At 36.0% G+C, this 21,362-nt stretch overlaps 1 protein-coding gene across 4 annotated transcripts; it reads left to right on the top strand.

Annotated features, from left to right (window-relative positions):
• Positions 1-2,363: 2,363 nt before the first annotated feature.
• YIPF5 (Yip1 domain family member 5) lies at positions 2,364-19,202 on the top strand. Of its 4 annotated transcripts, XM_045060428.1 has the most exons (7): positions 2,364-2,522; positions 3,099-3,218; positions 9,653-9,825; positions 10,661-10,806; positions 11,843-12,024; positions 17,068-17,141; positions 18,935-19,202. In XM_045060428.1, the coding sequence occupies exons 2-6, from the start codon at positions 3,109-3,111 to the stop codon at positions 17,096-17,098; spliced, it is 642 nt and encodes a 213-aa protein (XP_044916363.1). In that variant the 5' UTR covers positions 2,364-2,522; positions 3,099-3,108; the 3' UTR covers positions 17,099-17,141; positions 18,935-19,202. The 4 variants fall into 4 exon arrangements, with proteins under 4 accessions (XP_044916363.1, XP_044916361.1, XP_003980987.2 ...); XM_045060426.1 differs by lacking the exon at positions 18,935-19,202 and having other exon boundaries at positions 17,068-18,376; XM_003980938.5 differs by lacking the exons at positions 17,068-17,141; positions 18,935-19,202 and adding an exon at positions 13,332-14,307.
• Positions 19,203-21,362: the final 2,160 nt, after the last annotated feature.

Genomic DNA, 21,362 nt, shown 5'->3' with positions numbered 1-21,362 from the left:
AACTCAGTTATTTAACAGAAGTCAGCACATTTACCATGTACTTCAGTTTCCTTTAAAATAACTCTCTGGAACCTATCCTGAGGTGGGGGGATGCAATACCAAAAGAAAAAAAAATTGTTTTCCAAAAAGAAAGGTCTACCTGACTAGCCACAAAATTGACTGCTATTCTCAAAATCCCCAAGAGGTTTCTGCAGGATATCTTGATTTATACTTCAAAGTCAAACAAACAATTGTGGGAGATTTAATTGTGTAACTTAACTTTTTTCCTTGTCTTATCAATTGGGGCAAGGGTTAGAGAAGAAAGAAAATCTAGTAAATATGGTCATTGCTTTTACAGACAGAAGCAGAATTTGAATAACATCTATATCTAACAATTCATGCCTAAGCAGGTAATATTGAACACTCATATTCTTACATTTTATTTAAATTTGAGAGTAATTTCTCCTTTGGATAGGAAGTAATAGAAATATCAGAAGAAACAAAAGAGACTAGAATTTTCTTTCAACCATAAGAACATTAAGTAGATGAAATAATAAATTATTGCATACAGTGGATAACCAGAAACTCAGCTTCATAGATAATATAGCTTAGAGAGTATAACCAAATAATTTGTCAACCAAACTGGGATATTTTTGATAGGAAAAAAGGAGAATATTAATAATTATGCTGTAAAATACAGCCATAAAATGGGACAACATGGCTGTCTTCAGTCAATTAGGCTAACTGGTCATCCTTCCAAGAGTTGTACAGATGGTAACTACATCAAAAAATTATAAAGTTATTTACAAAAGTTGGTAAATTTAAAAATTTAGTGAGCTATTTCAGATATATTCTGATACTTTAAAGGATAGCTTCCATTCATCTCATGAGTACATTCTTTGGTTTTTTCAGTTTTGTCCTTTTCCTATAACTCTTTCCTTTGGAAGGGTGTGTGGAGGTTTTTTTGTTTGTTTTTATTTGTTTCAATATAGTTTGCATATTGAAAAAAAAAAAAAACCTTTTAACTACTGAAATTTTATTATTCCTTTGGAAACTGGTCCCAGAGAAAAGGCCTGGTTTCCTTTGTAAAGACCATGGGATTTGGGGGCCAGCATATAATGTCAGGGCTTGTGGTATAAATTTTAATGCTATAAGCTCTGAAGACAGTTCTGCTCATTGGTTAACACCATGGCATTTGGAGTTAGAATTCCTTTACTTACAGAAAGTGATTTCACACAGAAGCCAGAGCAATCAAAACAAAAGAATCAAATTATGCCACTCTTCAGTTCATAACCTTCAGTGGTTCCCCTTTTCTTTTAGAACCAGTACCAGAATCCCACAAGACACTCTATCCCTGATCCTGGCCTTTAGCTCCAGTCTCAACTTCTATGTGGCTTTCCTCATTTGTCTAATCATCCTGGGTTCACTTAGACCAGTGATTTCCAAACTCTGATGTTATCCAAGAGACATTTTTAGTTGTCACAAGGTGGCAGTGGGGATGGGAGTCGTACTATTTGCATATAGGTGATAAAGTTCAGGGATGTTGCCAAACATTCTACAGTGCACAAGGCAGCATCCCCTGTCCCCCTCTGCCCCACAAAAATCATTTAGATTAAAATGTTAATAGTGCAAAGATTACACCTTTCCTCACACCATGTTTTCCTTAACCCTAAGCCTTGCACACACTATTTTTACTGCCTGAAATATTCATGCCCTTCTGTTCCCCTTTTCACTTTTCTTTAACTCCTTTTGATCATTCCCTTCTCAAAGTGCCTTTCCAGATTTTCCGTCCCAGATGAATATTACACTCTTTCAAAAAATTATGGAGGACTTAACAATATTAGTAACCATTTTACATATATTTATGTGTTAACCCCACCCCAACCAATCCCAGGTGAGCAGCACCATTTAGCTTGCATTCATCATAGTATCTCCAACAGCACAACTAGGTGAGATGTCATGCAACACTGCATTCAATGTTACTAAATGAACATTTGACAGCCTCACTTACAAAAGGAGAGTAATAGCGTGATCATCTCATTAGGGTGTAAGGATTAAATAATACACCTAAACTCTGTAACACTGTCTGAATTACACTAAGTCCACAGAGACCGGCGTTCTGTGGTTTGTGGACAGGAGACCGGCTCCGTCCGCTCATTAACAGCATTTGCAAACCCTCCTCCAGGTCTCCGGTCTATTGAGGAATTCTTCCTCCAGACTGTAACTAACAAATTTCTGCGCTTGCGCCTTTCTGCCTCTGTCGGTAACCAGGCTTCGGAAAGTACTTCCCTTCTCGTTGGCCCGCAAATAGACTGATCAATCGACACTGCGCATGCTCCGCATCAGGTTTCCCCTTCCCCGGCCCGCCCCACATCCGACCCAAGAGAGGCGCAAAGTCTACCAACACGCCTGCGCGAGCGGGCGTGCCCCGGAAGCGGTTCTTTGGCCCTGTGACACGTAGCAACGGAGCCAGTTCAGGGTCCTAAGCGGTGTTTGGGGGTTTTGGGGGTTTGCCGGAGCCGCTGCCGCCGCTTCTCCATTTGGTGAGTGTTTCAGCTTGTGGCACACTGTTCGGCTTCTCCGCAGTCCAGTGCAGCTCGGCTTGTTGCCGCCTTTCGGCGCAGCGTTCCGGTCCTTTCGCTCAGACCCTCGCTCGCTTTCAGGTCCTTGCTTTGACGCGTCCCCTATACCTCAAGCGTGGCTTTCTAGGAGTCTGCACCGTCGCGGCAGGCTCAGGCCTTATTTTGCAAAGAGGCAGTCGCATTGTCAGCGGCAAAGCCCTTCCCCCGAGGTGAGGAATCGTCTTTATTGTTTTTAGACCTCCAAGGAACCAGTTCTCCCACGACCCTTCCCCTAGTTATAATGACAATTGTAATAACAATTTAATGACAAGGAGCCTGGGCATACTGGCTCCTTGTAATGGAGGTGTCTTCCCAGCTCGTGATTTCGAGATTAGACGTTTCCTTTGTAACTGCCACCCAGACCTGTCGTCCAAATGCTGGTGCCTCAAATTCCAGAAGAAATAATTTACTGACTTCTGAGGCTTTTTGCCTAGTATCGAAACGAATTCAGTAGGACCTTGGGTATAAACAGTATTTGCCATTCTTCTTCTCTTGCAGATCATTTGCAATGTCAGGCTTTGATAACTTAAACACGGATTTCTACCAGACAAGTTACAGCATCGATGACCATTCACAGCAGTCCTATGATTATGGAGGAAGTGGAGGACCCTATAGCAAGTAACTTGTCAACTTTGACCATTTATTTAGTCAAGATTAAAGTGAAAGCATGTATCCTGAATGTTTGGTATTGCCTAAAACTGAATGTGGCAACATTCCCTTGTCAGGAAGGTGATTTTTCATAATCTTCCTTCCTCTGGAAAGATCTATGACACTGGTTTTGGAGTGAAGGGATTGCCCTAGTTAGAGTTCGGTGCCTTCTGCAAAATCTTCGGGTGGGCCCGAGTGCAAAAGTTGATTGTTAAAGAACTATGTCCTCGTAATAGTATTTCTACATCATTTAAGGTATGGGTAGGAGCTTGAAGGACCTAGAAGATACCTAGGCTATTTAGTCCACAGAACCAGTTAAAATTTTAAAATCTTGTGATGGCTAGTTTAGAAGTTAAATCAGTCCAGATTTCAGACCTTGTCACTGTTAACTCAGAGTGCTTAGTGACCCTGTTTAGCAGTGTAAGCTGCCTGTTGTGAATCATCAGGTGATTTTATATATCAAGTGATAATCATTTTTATTAATCTTCTTACCAAAACCTTGTGCTCAGTACACACAAGTTGCCAGTTGCAGACGGAAGAGGGATCTCAAAACCTTTCAGCCCTGAACTTTTAAGAACAAAACAGAACAAAACACCCTGCTTTTTAAATAGGCTTTGGTGTTAGTGGTAGAAATACATTAGCTGAGGCATTCTACCAATCTCTAGGACATCATATTCTTAGTTTCTTGGAAGTTTGGAAGTAATGTCATCAGGCATTAAGTATACCAGGGTGGATTAACCTTGTTTGGGTGGTCCAGGACTCCTTCAATGAGCAGAATTGGAAACATCATGTTGAGAAATATCCATTCCTTTATTTACTTAAAAACGTGTTTTGTTGTTTTGTTTTGTTTTTTAATCAGTGTACAAGAGGGAAAATCAATGAAAGATTGGTCAGAGTGCAGCCACAGGGCTTTGGAAAACCTGCCTCCTCTGTATGTGGGCCTGTTTAGCTAAATGGTGTTTGCATTCAACAGAACTGTGATATTTGGATTACAGCCTCCTAGGTGTATTTATCTCTGCCTTTCTTTCCTGCCCTGTCCCTGTTTGCATCACTTAAAGGTGTGGCTTGTCTTTTCATCCCAGTTAACATCTTCTCCTTTCAGTTTTCTGCAGGGAGGTGGTTTACATATTCTGTTGCTAACTATTCTCAATTCCATTACAATCAAGTCATGTACCAGTAAGCATTGTTTCAGTGTAATGAAGTTTTATTCCAGGTACCTGCATACCCACTATTGCAATTAACAAATGGGAGTTTATAGATGAAGCCTAGGAAAACAGAAAGCTTAATGTATTAGCAGTAACAATTGGGTTTCGTTTATAAGTATCATTTATATGTTCATATAACAACAACAACAGCAACAAGTGAAAGGCCCTTTGATCTTAATCTATTGAGCTTTATGACCGTCATATTGGACAGGTCCCACATTGTATGTTAGATATGCCTATAAAATACCAATTACATATTTTTAAAGTATTTAAAGCTAGTATTTTTTCATTTTTTACTTAACTGATAAATATCTTTATGGAATACAGTGTTGATTTAGTCAGTACAGATCGTATTTACCATACTGTGTTCTAGTTTAAAACCAGCAGGAGCAAGTCAGGAATTTTTCCCGACCAGGTCCTACCAGAAAAGGAAAACTGTAAAATTCCATGGCGTTGTCTTTCTTGCATCTTAAAGAAGGAATGAAGACACCACTTTTGAAGCAGTCGTTTTCTTGGGGACTATTTCTCTTTGTTACGTGACATTTATGAGTCTTACATCACCATTCGAAAGTGTGGTCTTCAGACCCTAGAGGGTTGTTGAGACCTTTCAAGGAGTCTGTAAGGGCAAGACTATTTTTATAACAGTACTAAGACATTATATACCTTTTTAGGTGCGTTGACATTTGTACTCATGTTTTAAAAACAGTGGTTGATAAAATTGCTAGTACCTGAATGTGAATCAAGACAAGGGCATCAAATCGTTCCAGTAATCATTATATTCTTCATCGCCACACACTTGCTGGGGTGTAGGGGGGAACCACTTTTATATAAGGATGCCCTTGATGAAGCAGTAAAAATTACCGTGTTATTAAATCCTGACCCTTCAGTGCACACAGAGTGGAACTGTGCTGCATGACGAAGTGGGAAAAGGTCCTAAAGCACTTCTGGTGTGTACTGGAGAGCAGTGGTTAGGAAAAGACCCTGTGCATTCGGAATCGCAGGCTGAAGTAGCTGCTTTTTCTTGAAAACCATTTCTATTGGAAAGAACATCTGACATACTATGGTTATTTAGACTTCAGTACTGGGCAGATGTTTTCTTGAAGATGAAATAGTTGAGCCCCTTACTTCAAGAAAAAAACCTGACAGTATGTGTAGCCAGTGGTTAAATTCAAGTTTTCAGGTAAAAATGAGGATTTGGGAAAACTGTCCATAACTGTCAGCTTCCTAGTAATAACCATTTTTCTGATGAAATCACTGGTCATATTAACAAATGTGATTTTCTTATACTTACCCTTCATATATATGTTTTTATATTAAATATGTTAATATTTGGGAGATAGGTATAACTCATACTAATATTTTCTAAATCATCAGTGAAGGTTACAGAATCAAAAATGAGTAAAGAAAGGATCCGTTCAAAGTGCAAAGCACATTACTGTATTCTGTGAAACAGTATAAAAAGTTTATCAGTGGAGCACCTGGGTGGTTCAGTTGGTTGGGCATCTGACTCTTGATTTTGGCTCAGGTCATGATCTCACGGTTTGTGAGTTCAGGCCCCACCTTGGGCCCTGCTGACAGTGTGGAACCTGCTTGGGTTTCTCTCTCTGCCCCTCCTTGCATGTGTGTGTGTATGCACACACTCTTTGTCTCTCTCTCAAATAAACTTAAGAAAGATGTTTATTAGTAGTTGTTCCATCTTCTCTGTTGCAACTTAAGTTTAAAAAACTACCATCTTGCTTTGAATTTTGATGCAGAATGAAAAGAATATCCATGATAATCTGAAAAGGTTGTTAAATAATTTTCCAGCTACTTGTCTGCCTCACTACATTTTCTTCAGATACTTCGACTAAGACAATATATTACCACAAACTGACAACAGAAGCAGATACAAGAATTTTTAGCTGTCTTCTGTTAAACCAGACAGGACCAAGATTGTCAAAAATATGATACAATGCCACTTTTCTCAGTAATTTTTTAAAGTAATTCTTTCATTAAAATTTTATGCTAATATATGAAAAGTTTATTGTTACTTTAAATGAACTAATAAATATTTAATTTTTTTTAATGTTTATATATTTTTGAGAGAGAGAGAGAGACAGAGTGCAAGCAAGGTAGGGGCAGAGAGAGAGGGAGACACAGAATCCAAAGCAGGCTTCAGGCTCCAAGCTGTCAGCCCAGACCCCGACATGGGGCTTAAACCCACAAGCCATGAGATCATGACCTGACCCAAAGTCAGACGCTTAACCAACTGAGCTACCCAAGCACCCCATTAAATATTTTAAAAATTTCTCAGTTTTAATTTCTAATATGATAAATATTGACAGATACATCCCACAGGAATAAAAAAATATTTGGGTTTCCCAGTAATAAATTTTGAAAGTGAAAGGGGATCCTAAGGACAAAGAGTTTGAGAACCACTGGTCTGTACCATTCTTTTTTTTTTTTTTTTTTTTTTTATTGCATAGACATTCATATTCTCTCTCTCTCTCTCTCTCTCTCTCTCTCTCTCTCTCTCTCTCTGTCTCTGTCTGTCTCTGTGTGTGTCTTTCTGTGTGAGAGAGAATAAAATACATTCTGTTGATGCAGATTGTATCAGCCTCCATATGGAGCTTTTCTAGCTGTTTCATAAACCCAGTTTTAGATTTATGATACATTCTAACAGAGATCAACATAATAGCATATTGTGCTAAATCAGAAAATGTGAATTCTTCCCCTAATTCAGTTCAACCTGCTAATCCTGTGGGATATGTGTGTGTATGTTTAAGTAAATAGAAATCAACATATTTCATACTAAAATGGAAAAAGACATATATGGGAAAAAAAGATATTGTAGCTATCTCCATAAATTAGGATTTGGAGGTGATTATTATTATCATTGTTAAAAGTTGGTCCCCGGAGTCAAAAAGTCTAGTTTTGAATCTTGGCACCACCAAAGGCAAATCATTTTAACCTAAATATTAGTTTATACATCTTTATAATGGGAAGGATGTTAAAAGCAACCTCCTAAAGTTATAGTGACGTAATATGATATAATGCACATTAAACACTTAAAACTGTGCTTTACAAAGTAACATTCAGATAGGTGACTTGTATTTTTGTAAATTTTCAGTAGCTAATATGTGCCTATATGTTACCTATAACATATTTTAGAATGAATGAATTTTGATAAATAATAAATGTACAACAGTTTTAAAGATGCAGAAGTTTTTAATGTGAAAATTAAGTCCTCCACTTCCCCTTGCTTCCAAGTCCCTTTACCTATATAATTATGTGTGTTATATTAAATGTTACATTATTCTTAAGCCTATATAATTATAGGTAATGTATGTATATGTGTATAAAATACACATATTCAAATATATAGATACAGATGTATTCTAAAAACTACAATCAGAGTGGGTGCATATGGCATATACTATTCTGAACATTGGGTTTTTTTGTTTCTGCCCACTAAGTATTTTTTTGATTATCGTTCCTTATTCACATAGAAGTACCTCATTTTTTTTAACAAGCGCATAGTAATTTATGCCATATTACAGGATATTTACTCATAACTGTTTATTTTGTTTTTTATTGTTTGCTGTTAAAATAATGCTTTGGGACACCTGGGTGGCTCAGTCAGTTAAGCATCCAACTCTTGATTTCAGCTCAGGTCATGATCTAGCAGTTTGTGAGTTTGAGCCCTGTGTTGGACTCTGCACTGACAGCACAGAGCTTGCTTGGGATTCTCTTTCTCCCTCTCCCTCAGTCCTTCCCCTGCTTATATGTGTGCTCTCTCTCTCTCTTTCCCTCTCCCTCAAAATAAATAAAAATTAAAAATTAAAAAAAAATAATGCTTCATCGAATTCTATATTACTATATAGCCAGAAAACTAAATAACGTTTTTTTTAAGCTTGGATTGGACTAGAGTGGTAAATAAATCATGAGAGTCCCATTGGACTCTCCAGAGGATTATGTATAGTTGAAATTTTCCCATTATTTGGATTTGCTTTTATTTTATTTTTTAAATGCTTGCTTATTTATTTAGAGAGAGAAAGAGGGGAAGAGAGAATCCCAAGCAGGCTCCGCTCTCTCAAAGCAGAGCCATTTGTGGGGCTCAATCTCACAAACCATGAGTTCGTGACCTGAGCCAAAATCAAGAGTCAGACTCTTAACTTAGTGAGCCAACCAGGCGCTTCAGATTTGCTTTTAATCAAGATGTTCAGTTAATTTAAGATTTAATTTTAAAATCTCAAGTAATATTCATGGCAGTTATTAGTCTTATATTTATCAAAAGGAAACTATAGAATTTTAAAAGGTAATTAAAGGATCTTTAAGCTTTCTCAGTTCTTTTTAAAATAATTATTTTACTTCTGTATTTCTTACTTTGTATTTAGATTAGTCCCATTGATGGGTAAGTCATATTTTTCCCCAGAACATGGTAAAACAAGTTTTTAAAGATACTGCTTCAATGTCCTTCTGTTCACTGTTTTTTTTTTGGTTTTTTTTCATCAGTAAAATAGCCATGGTAAAGCCTCTTTTTCTACAGTGCGGGATTTTACTACAGCACATATCAAATGAGACAGTAAGCGTATACCTACTTTGAAAAATTGAAAGTGCTATTAAAATGCAAGGTAATACTAATAATGTTTTGTTATATTCAGAAAGCTTTCGAGAAAGAGGCTTGAATTTTTCCACTCTGTGTTTGAAATTGATGGTTATTCTTAGAGAGATTTACACACTTGGAAAAAAATAACATATTACAGAGAGTAGAGAAGAATGATTGAACATTCAATGGAGAGTCAAACCACAGTGGGAAATTACATAAATTGTAGTACAAAGTCTATCATGTTCAGTTTTCATCCATAGTCTTAGGTATAAATTTTATTCCTCAGCTATCTTTATATTATATATACTACTAGAGGGGGAGAAATAGATAAGATTTCTAAGTTTTCATTTTTTGACCACCTAATCTTTAAAAGTTTCATAGTTTATAAAATTCTTAAGCGCTGTAGGAGTGTTGGCATCATCAAGTAGATTCTTTGAAAAACACTGACAACTTACCATTGGAGATAATCATATCGATCCTAGTAATCGTTTCAACACCATTTAGGAAAACTGGCCAAGTAGCTATCCTAGGAGCTGTGTGACTGTGACTCTCTCGCTCTCAGGGATATCCACTGTTGACGTAATTCTCAGAAATGGAACTTTGATTTACAGGCAGTATGCTGGCTATGACTATTCGCAGCAAGGCCGATTTGTCCCTCCAGACATGATGCAGCCACAACAGCCATACACCGGGCAGATTTTCCAGCCAGCTCAGGCATACACTCCAACAACACCTCAGCCGTTCTATGGAAACAACTTTGAGGATGAGCCACCTTTATTAGAAGGTAGGATTCGTTGCAGAGTACTCTGTAGTGTCCAGCTGGTTAGTGAAAATAAATCAGTTTGGAGAAGTTATCCCTTCCTTTGAGAGAATAATGTTACAGAAAAAATGTTTTCTACTAAGTAACCCATTTTGAACAGAGTGTATATGAAACCACACTGAACCATAAGGGACCAGATTTTTAATAGATCTTTATAAAGTGATTATGAGGTCAATATGTGAACATTGACTTTTACTTCACATTATTGATTCAATTCTGTCAGTGGAAGAAATGGAAGGAAATAGCATGGTAGTGATTATTCTATATGGAAGAAGTTGGCAAAACTAGTAACGTCATTGAAAAATATGGTGATTTTCAAATTCTGTTCCAAAACCCATAAAGCAGTACTTCTGAACATTTTGGGCTGGGGGGTGGGGGGTGTCGGATACCCTTTGAAAGTCTAACGAAAGCTATGAATCAAAAAAATACTCTTCTCAGAAAAATGCACACCTGTGCATAGAAACAGTTTTATATACAATTTCATAGCATCTCCAGGTATTGCTGAAGCCCCAGGTGAAGAACCCCTTACTCCGAACCCTGTCCATATATCCTTTTTACGCAGTTGTAGCTGAGAATGTCTTGTTTTGTCACATCCAAACACTTTTTCTATCACCAAAGCAGAAATAAGACTTTTGTGGAGTAAGCACCACAGTCAGGGAAGACTGGTATTGAGGATTCCCCAAAATAATGTCTCATATTGCTGAGTGTTTCATTCTGTCTCCTGTTCCAACATAGATTCTGGTAAACTAAAGATATATCAACAAATCCTAATTGACTTTCTTATTTTCTCTTCCTTTAGAATTAGGTATCAATTTTGACCACATCTGGCAAAAAACACTAACAGTGTTACATCCATTAAAAGTAGCAGATGGCAGCATCATGAATGAGACTGATTTGGCAGGACCCATGGTTTTTTGCCTTGCCTTTGGAGCCACATTGTTACTGGTAAGATTTTAGTTTAAACTCTCAGTATGAGATTAAGCAACATTCTTTAATGGCCAAGAGCCATTTTTGAGACTGTTTATACATCAGATATTTCATGTGTTTTGAATGGTATTGAGTTGCTTGAAATTATACCCATTCATCACTTCTCCGTTGATAATAAATGTAATATATTTGGAAATACTTTTTTAGGTTTATTTACTTATTTTGAGAGAGAGAGAGAGAATGCATGTGTACGTAATAGGGGAGAGATAGAATCCCAAGTAGGATCCGCACTGTCAGCACAGAGCCCAGCCCGGGGCTCCATCTCACAAACCGTGAGATCATGACCTGATCTGAGATTGAGAGTCAGACACTTTACTGACTGAGCCATCCAGGTGCCCCTAACACATTACTGTCTTAAGTCTGTTCAGTAATGTCTTTTACAAGAGCGTAATTCAGTTTTGTTTTGTTTTTTGGTTTGTCAAAAGACTGTATAACTCCACCAATGGTTTGGAAAAATAATGAAAGAAAAATACATCTTCCATTAGATTTTTCTTGCTTGTTCGTCATTTTTCTTTTCTCCTCCCTTCCCCATAGAACCCTGGTGTCCTGCTTATCCTGACTTCCTTTCTGTTAGCTCCTTTTGGTGGTATTTGTTGCTTTCGAGGGATATTGGCTATTATCCAAACATTCTGCAGGATTTTCCATCTTGGGTCTATAGTTTATTTGCTTCAAATCAGACAGATTTCTTTTTAGAAGTCTACTGCTTAAAGGTGATTGTAGCATGATTTTGTGTCTTTATTTGCTGAATTGTTCATATACTACCTGGAAAATGAAAAACCAAATATATGTATATTGGGAAGTAGGTACTTCAGACTTCCCGAGAAAGGTATAATAGCCAATCGGTGTTTTACTACTCTGCTTAAAGAATAGATACGTGTACAGATTTTGATGCTCACAAATAGAATATTTTCCACATGTACTTTTTTAGGTGAAATAAAGCCAAAAATAATTTATTTTTTTCCCTTTTAACCCATAATCTTTTCTTTACCCATAGGCTGGCAAAATCCAGTTTGGCTATGTATATGGGATCAGTGCAATTGGATGTCTAGGAATGTTCTGTTTACTAAACTTAATGAGTATGACAGGTGTTTCGTTTGGTTGCGTGGCAAGTGTCCTTGGATATTGTCTTCTTCCCATGATCCTACTTTCCAGTTTTGCGGTGATATTTTCTTTGCAGTAAGTACTGATCTTTATTTGGGGGTTGATTGACCAGTTCTCTGTAGTAGGATTTCCCTCACCATCAGTTTAAGATAAATCACTAATTCATCAAACTTGAGATAGTGCCTGTTGTGAATGAGGACTATCCTCCATTAATTTCAGTGATAAATAATGAAACTAAGAATAAATTTAAATTTTTTTATTACCATCTCTGCTTTTATCTGTGATAAAGAATTCCACTACTTTTGTGTTTACTTGGCACTGAACAGTAGTGATTGTTAAGTCAAATATTGCATGAAAAGATCAGGTTGTGAAAATTATACTTTCCATCTCTCACATTTTTTAGACTATAGCTAATTTCTTAAAGATGTTGGGCATATGTTAAGTGAATGAATAATAAAACACATACTGTCTACTTGGCAGCTTTTTAAGTGAAAATGAAGCATTCTTTTTATGGCAAGAGGCTGTTAGTAGCCTACCATGTTCTCAGATGTATATGTAAGCAGCTTTAAGTGTGTAATTTGTTAAATAATGTTTTAGGTAAGGTGAGAAGGAAAGGTGTAAATTCCTGTTGATAAATTCTCTGCTCACAGCCAGCATAGCTTGCAGCTTCTTTATCAACAGTTCAGGCTCCTCCTTGTGGCTAGTGCCTGGCACAACCAGTGATGAGGCTTTGTTACACTTGGAAAGTTAAAGGAGAGGTTTAGGAGAAGAGCGTGTATCAGCTCTTCGATACTAGAGATTTGGCAAGATGATGGCCTCACAGTGTTTCTGCTTTGCGTAAAAATGCTTCAGATTTTCAGTGTAGAAACCTTGACTCTTCATTTGTTGAGATTGGTACCCTTATATTTGAATTTTACAAAAGAGATTTTCTATGAATGCACTATTTTCTAACCAGAGCAGTTTTGCCCTCAGGAGGCATTTGGCAGGGTCTGGAAGTAATTTTGGGGGATGCAAAAGTGTTGAAGGCCAGGGGTTCTGCAGACCAGCCTTACAATGTACAGAACAGCCCTTCACAACAAAAATGCATCCATCCCAAATGTCAGTGATGCCAACATTGAGAAACCTGGCTCCTGTGCTGACAGGCATAAAATGTAATTATAAATGAGCTTTTTGAATGTGGATGTGAATGATTCAGCATTATTGAATTCACTGTGAGGTACTTTATTTTAGCATTTGAAAACAAAATCTTGACCGTTTCTTCAGATGTGTACAATGTGGATTTAAAGTGCTTTTCTTTAGAATTGGGTTATTATTATATTCTTACGTATCTAATCTCATCTACTGCCTCCCCCCCCCCTCCCCTTTTTCCTTGTCGGTTACAGAGGAATGGTAGGAATCATTCTCACTGCTGGAATTATTGGTTGGTGTAGTTTTTCGGCTTCCAAAATTTTTATTTCTGCATTAGCCATGGAAGGACAGCAACTTCTAGTAGCATATCCTTGTGCTTTGTTATATGGAGTCTTTGCCCTAATTTCCGTTTTTTGAACTGAATTGATCTGGCATGTGGACACCATTGAGCCAAAAGGACTTTGAACTCTTATATTGGACCAGCGAACTGCTACAGTGCAACTCCCGTGCAGATCTAACGTTTGACTATTGGCGCAGTGGAAGTAAACATACATCTTTTGTTCATTTTTATAGAACTTTTGAATACTATGTTGGATTTACTTGCAGTATGACTAGCTTTAAATGTTTGTGCTTATACCAATAAGAAGTGCTATTTCTTTCCTGTTCTGCAGCCTTTGAAAAACAGATTTTTTTCTTGCAAATTATATTAAGATGTTTTTGATAGATTTTTATCAACTGTGGGAAACTGACCACAGGGCTGATAATCTTTTCTTAAAAACAACCCAGTCTTGGTTAAGAAGACACAAGATTTACTGCAGAAATGTTTTTCCAAGGGATTGGGAAAGAAAAATTGCCTGTATTCTCAAGTTAGATGCACTTGAAGCAAAAAAATGATCCCAATGTAGAGTTTTATGAGTTTGCCCTGCACAAATTTGACATTCCTTTAAATTATCTCATGGAGTTTTTGCTAAAATTCAACAAGACAGCAAGTTCCTAGTCTACTTGATTGTAGACAGGAAGTGTGAGCACCTGTTGAGGTTAGCATGAACTAAACCATAGTGACCTAGACTGAACGCATTAATGTTCATAGTCGTATCTCCATGTTTCCTAGGAAAAAGAAAATCACTAACCTTTTTTGAGAAAAAGATTTAAAACGTCACAGTTTCAGTACTGCAGTTATCAATGTAAAGTGCATTTGATGCTTAGTAATTAAAATTTTCCCAGTTTTAACTGTGTTGAGTTGACTTTTGCTGTTTTCGGTGTCGCATTTTCTTTAATTAGGTTCTGGTTTTAACTTGTATTCATAATTTATTCTAAGCTTGAAGAATAGAAGTCATTTAGTATAGAATCAGAAAAGAGATTAAATGAAAAGCAATGTACTTTGAGTTACAACATTATTTCCTTGTATTAAATTTATTTGGTTCATGTCATGTTCTCTTGCCAGAGAATCTATGAGAAAATGCTATATCTTGTATTTTGATATAGCATTGGCTTTTTCTGAAGAAAACTGCCTCTGATTTTTGGACAGGCTCATTTACAGTTGTGAGAAAGATGCCTTATGGGAAGGAAAATGTTGCCTTTTTCAAAAAAGGAGACTTTCAGACCAAATAAAAACAAACACCAAACTGATGTTAATGGTTCTTTTTAAAAGTTAGTTTTCAATCATAAAAGGAGGTTAAGATAATAAAACACATTTCTTGTAAGATCATGATTTCTGATCTCTGGAATCATATAAATATGTTTTTCTTCATTAATACTTAATTTCCTAGAGGAATACTCTCACTAATTTGTTTTGGGCTGGGTTTTCAAACATACCAAAGTGTTTTAGAGTATTTTTTATTGTAATCCGTGGATAGTATTTGTTTTGTCTTTTTCAGTTCATTTTATAAATACACACTAATATTGTTAAGGTAGATATAATGAGTGCCTTCTGTGAATATCCAGTTTTTCCCAATGATCAGTGTAGAGGATGCTTTGGGAATTAAATTTCCCTACTGTTGCTTAGACTTAGGCCATTAATCTTCAGCCAGATTCCCCAAATGGATCAAATTGTTTTATTTTTTTGCCTCTCTCAGCCCCAAGATAATACTTTTTAATTTAAATCAATATTGAGAGACTATTGTTACTTGTCTTATAGAACTCCAAAATGATTACGTGCAAACCCATTTTATATATAACGGTTATCCTGTCAAAACAGCTTTATAGTGGAATTGTATTTAATGCAAAAGGTTAGTTCTAGAGTTTGCTTGCTACCTGGTGAGTCCTGTATAGCCAAAATTTCCCTTTTAAAATTTCTCTTTAAAATGCAATATATGTAGCCATATTTATGCATACTTTAAAAACTGAAAAACTATGTTTCAAAAAGTTATATGTAATAACTTTTTTGTCTGGCATTGTAGTAGATTTCTCTTTCTTGAGTTAAGTTACAAGAAGAGCATCTAGCTTGCTTTTAGGTAAGGCCCATTTTATACCAAAACCGTATACATGTACCTTTAAATACTAGAGACACTCAGTATAACTTCAAGCTCACTTAGTGATTGTTCCTGGATAATAAATTTACCATGAATGGATCTGCAAGTTCACTCACTGGAGCTACTGTGTTATGTGTTACTTTACTTATGCATGCATGTATATCAAGGACAGATAACTGCTTGTATGTATGGTATAAATGTATATTTTATGACTTTTAATACCATGTTACATTACCACGTTTACCAGTGGGTGCTTCCAAGAGCTATGTAACTAAGCTTGTAGGAAGAGGCATTCTTCCTCCAGACACAGTTATAAAGATGGTGCAAAATTCTATAAATCTTAAAATGCTAATTATGTCCTCACGTACTAAGCATCCAGTCAAAGAGAATTTTTTAAAATGTATCTAACGACATGATTTCAGGTAGAATTTAAGTACTGTGCATTGACATTTTCCAAGTTTATTTGTAAGCTTTAATGGGCATTGCTCAACTCAAATATACTCCAAAGCTAAGTAAGGACAGTTGTCTCTGAAGATCAAATTATGCATTATTTTTATAGTATTCATTACCTATTAAAAAAAAAAAGGAGACTTTCCTTTCTGAAGTTATACACTTTTTTCCATATAAATGGAAGAATTTAGAGCTTTGGGCAAAAGGAGAACTCTAGAAATTATAATCTTCTCCTATAGGGTACTGTGACCTAGTTGTGGAGAATTGTGGGAATTCGGGAGTACATTGGAGATCTGCCTGTTCTCGTATAGAGCAGAGCTGACGTAATGACTCAGACAATTTTCTTAACTTGCCCTGTGAGACAAATAAATAACAATGTGTGTGTGTGTGTGTGTGTGTGTGTGTGTGTGTGTGTAATGTGTGTATATATGTATATATAACATATAACAGTAATGTGTATATATAATTGTGTGTATGTATATATTATATATATATCTCACTCACAGGGCATTTTATATATTTTATAAACATTTAGAGTTAGGCAAAAACATAAGTACCTTTTCAAAGAGTTACAGTAGTTAACAAGAGATTCCTTTTTTTTTTTTTTTTTTTTTTTTTTTTAGGATGTATTTAGGATTTGGGGGAAGGAATGGAAATAACAAGATATCAAAGCTTGTTGTGAATGCCCTAAGGAAGAATCGGATCTTGTTTGGATCCTGTGCTTTTATGAATAGTAGATAAGAATGACCTATCATATCATTAGCTTGTCAAGAGTACAGTAGTTACTTTCAAACAGCTTAAGTAAAACCTATTCTCACCACTCTGTACAATATATGGTATTAATATTTTACACCACCAGTGAAGACATAATTGATTTGTAACTTTACCACCATCCTAATTATTGAAGTTTGAATTTTAATACATTACTATTACTTGAATTTCAATAAGCTTCTTTGTTCTTTAATAATTGAATACTCATAACCGGGAAATAGGTAAAATAAAACATTAAATATTATCGATTTCTAGGGATTGGCAGAGTACTTACTTAAAAGTGTTTTATATTGACCAGTGTATGTCTCAGAATGGCGACTATAAACTGAAGAATGAAATCTAGCAGTGTGCAGTTAGGATCTTGCATCACAGGTAGGAATACATCGTCTACCCTTGTGCACAAAGTCCCTTCTTTAGTTAATGAAGAACATTGTCTGCTGATGGAGCACAGTGTCCTGTGTTTGTGCAAATAAATTAAAATGATTATGTCCTCAAATGAGGCCTAATTAAATACAGAGCTGTTCTCCTAATTTAAAAGCACAAATACTTTCTTGAGCACATTAGGTTCTGAAAATCGGATATTACATTTTTTGTGAGCCTAACTAATTAGGCTTACCTTGCATATATAAATTTGGCTTATTTCTGAAACTACCACTAAATCTGATAGCACGCAGAGTGATTGTGCATTAAGATGTTCTAAATAGCTTTTCAACACTAGTGGCACAAAAAGAATTTTAAAAATGAGAAAACAAATGAAGTGCTCAGTAGAAACATTTAAGATACTTGTAAATTTATATACTTACTTGAGTTACTCTGATTATCTTAAAAGTAGACAAAGCAATATGATTATTTCATTTTTTTTCTCCAAGTAAATATAAATCAAACAAAGGTCCTTATAGAGTTTGATGATAAATTTGCTTACAGTTTTCAGTTTGTGATCTTTGATAATGCTGTATGACTTGATAGTCTTTTCTTTAGGTATAAATGGCCCTACAAGTCCTACTATTTTTATATGTTTTAATTTTCAAAACAGCAGTGCTCTGTGGTTTTCTATTACCTCAGCATGTTTATACTACTCACGCAGCGGAATGGGAATACTGGTAAAAGTATCATGTCACACCCACGCTTCAGATTATTCCTACATCAGAAGGGAAGACTTCACTGAAAATGCGCTTTTTTTTTTTCCTTGCTCATGTAGAAGAATAAGTCTGACAATGTCATTTTTAGGTCACTCCTTTACATAGCTTTTTGTAAAAGGTTCTGAAATGTGACCATTTTTAATTTCTCATTGAGTGGATCTGTGTGCTTATATGATTTAGTCATTTCAGGACATTCCCCAGCATTTACTCTAATTGTACTTTAATTGTATCTGTAGTCCTCTTTAGAATATGAAATATATAGTATGATCTGACAGTGACTGCTCACATTAGGCCTTGTTACCCAATTTGTTACTATGTCAATTCCCAAGAGTTAAACTGTACCATGGTAGCAATTAAAAAGACTAAAACCAACATCTCTACTCAGACATCTGCAGAAATCAGTTTTTTATATAAATTTTTATTGAGCTCTCAGAGTTGAATTTCCTAATAAAACGATTTAAAATGCTTCTTTTTTTTTTTTTTTTTTGCTTGTTTGTTTGCATGCGGTTGTTTGTTTAGAGGATGTTTGTTTACTTTAGCATTGTATTTACATTTTACGGCTTGTTTTTTTAATGCACTTAAAAAAAAAAACACTTTCTGAACTGTTTCCATGTGGTACATTTTCATCACTGCTTGAGCAGTCCTGTTAAAAGTATCTTCTAGCTTCAATGACATTTCAGATACTCTGCATATCTAGGTCTGTCACAAGGTCATACTTAACCCAGTCTCAATTTTTACCATCTCTTGAGACCATATTTTATTCCGACTGGCCTAGGTCACAATCTTCCTGCGATAACATGGTTTTGGTTTTTCTATAAAAGATTGAATCATTTCTATGGTTTAATAAAAGATTAAACTGCATCTGCAATGAGGTGAATGTTGTTTAAACAAGGTTGTCCTTGCTGAACCAAAGTTAGAGTTTAATATTTGACGTGAGAGTCATACTGATTTTCTGTTCTTATTCATATCGCAAAAATAAGAGAGAATCATTTATGAACAAACCATGGAACCTCTTGTCTTAACCAGGACCCAGCTAGAAGCAGAACGGGAAGCTGAGCTGAGACTATGAAAATCAAGACTGAATTGAGGGTGATAGTGGAGAATCTGGGGCCTTAAGAGAATCAACAGGAAGACAGTGGGAGAGATTGTGCTGATATGTACTAGGAGATTTGTTTTAATACTTATACTATGTCATATGAACACTAATATGAAATTTTCAGTGTATCAAAATACAGCCTACTTTCATTATTGGTGTAAAAGCAGTAAGTACCAAAATAAAGGAAATCAAACAGCAGGAAGCTGTTAATTCTTTAAATCACTCTTATCAAGAAATCCAACTGTAAAGCAGTTTTTAAACATCCAGACAACAAGATACAATTCTTGCTGATACAGTAATGTTTGCAAAAACTTTCACAAATGAATCCACGCCAGCCCTAGGGTTGGGAAATTTTTCTTATTAAACTGTGCATGCTGCTATCACAGCTTCGGTCTCCCTCCTCTTTCTTTATTGGAGACAGACAGGATCGGGCCTCCATCCTCTAAGACTGGAGCAGGGTACCTGTGGTCCCTGGTCAAGATCTGGAAGAGAGTATCCATTAACTACCACCATAATACTCTTGATTTCATCTGCCCCTTCCTCCTCCTCGAGGCCGAGTGCGCTGGCTGTTGGTACCCCTCGAAACAATTTTATCCATATTGGCAATTATAATATTATGATTCAGATCAGAGCTGATGAATTGAAATAGTTAAAGAGCGATGAAAAGTAAGCAGTTTGTCAACATGTTTAAGAGAAACAATAGAACTACTGCCCAGGGTTTGGCTTCTATCCCTGCCTCTCTGTCCTTTTGAGGTCTGTGTATTCCAACTTTAATTGACCCTGATAATAGCAATGAGATGTATTTGTAACATTTGTTGTGTATATCAAAGTTTTATGTTGCCTATTCTCAGTTGTTTAACAAAAATGTTATATTGCCTCTCTAAGTGATGGGGAAAATAGATTTGATATCTTTTTGCAGCATTACAGGGAGGAATGAGGCCCTTGCTTCAAGTTTTCCCTCCTTGCTCATTGAGCTGTTCCCACTGAATTTGGCCCCCAACCATTAGGTTCCTTCTGTGAACCAAGTCCGGCCCTTGGCTTCCCCCTTCCAAGCTGAATATTCTCTGCTTTCAGGCTTTCACTCACAACTTAATTTCTTTTTCTGATTGCCCTGGCACTCTCCTCTAAATCCTTTCCAAATTCTTCACGTTTCTTTAGTTGTGTAGCCCATATCAGAACATGAATGTTTCATGCATATATGTATATAATAGTCACCTCACATTTACTTCTTTTTGTGTGGTTAAGAAAGACCTATTTCCTGTGTGCTTTTGAACTGTAAGCTAAAAGTGGAAAATACATCCCTTAGCACTAGCCGTGCTAATAATTGGTGAGACCTCGATTAAGTCATTTTGAGCTTTGGTTTTTTCTCTATAAGATAAACACATTGTATGAGATTTTTGAGACATTTCAATTCTAAAATATATATAATGTGTAATATATATTTTACATGTTATATACTTATATAGAGAATATATAAATATGCATATATTGTTGACCTGGTAATAAAATCTTAGTCTTATTCAAAGAGAATATATATTGACATAGGAAAGCGTTCCTTATACACACACACACACACAGCTTGTGTCTATCTTATCCCAAAGCCATACATTTTATATATATATATATATATATATATATATATATATATATATATGTAAGCATGTATAGAAGAATATATTGAGTGGCATCTTTGTTTTTAAAAATGTTGCCTGGCTGGCTTAGTGGAGCCATCTTAGTGACTCTTGATCTCAGGGTCATGAGTTGGAGCCCCGTGTTGGGCGTGGAGCCTACTTAAAGAGCAAACAAGGAAAGCAAAAAAGAATGAATCTTATTTAAGGAGGTGTATCTGTGGTTTGAGATATCAACCAAATCAGATTTTTCACCTGACACATATATTTTATTAAATGAGGGAATTAATGAGTAGATGGTCTTTTCCAGAGCTCTTAATTTGATTGAAAGAAGTTTTAACTATACCTTAGAAAGAAAACATGATTTTGCCATAATAAGTCCTAATGTAATTTTAGTTTTTAAACATTTTGTCCTTCTAATCTAATTGCAATAAAAAAATATTAAATAGGCACATCACCCATGAGCCAGAGTTTGCTCCTCTACCATTAGGGTAGTGTCTCTCTCTCTCTCTCTCTCTCTCTCTTTCTCTCTCTCTCTCTTTTTTTTTTTTTTTGGTTCATCAGTGCCCTCTTATCTTGTAAAAATACCTAATTTACTCTAAAGTACCAAGGACTTTTATCTATGTTAGCACTGGTCTCCTGCATTATAACATAACTCCTTTCAAAAGCTCCAGTAGCCATTTCCTTAGTTCAATAATTAAAATGTCTTGGACAAAATAAAAGCTGTGCT

Source organism: Felis catus, chromosome A1 (assembly GCF_018350175.1).
Source record: "Felis catus isolate Fca126 chromosome A1, F.catus_Fca126_mat1.0, whole genome shotgun sequence".
Lineage (NCBI taxonomy): Eukaryota > Metazoa > Chordata > Mammalia > Carnivora > Felidae > Felis > Felis catus.
Note: the sequence above shows the minus strand (reverse complement) of the source record. Positions and strands in the feature narration are given on the sequence as shown.

Bases quoted from the DNA above. Each gene is read 5' to 3' on its own strand.
- YIPF5 (XM_019833839.3), top strand. From the start codon at position 3,109: ATGTCAGGCTTTGATAACTTAAACACGGATTTCTACCAGACAAGTTAC. The intron at 3,219-9,652 runs GTAACTTGTCAA...TTTGATTTACAG, and splicing joins AGTGGAGGACCCTATAGCAA to GCAGTATGCTGGCTATGACT. The intron at 12,025-13,331 runs GTAAGTACTGAT...TGTCGGTTACAG, and splicing joins GCGGTGATATTTTCTTTGCA to AGGAATGGTAGGAATCATTC.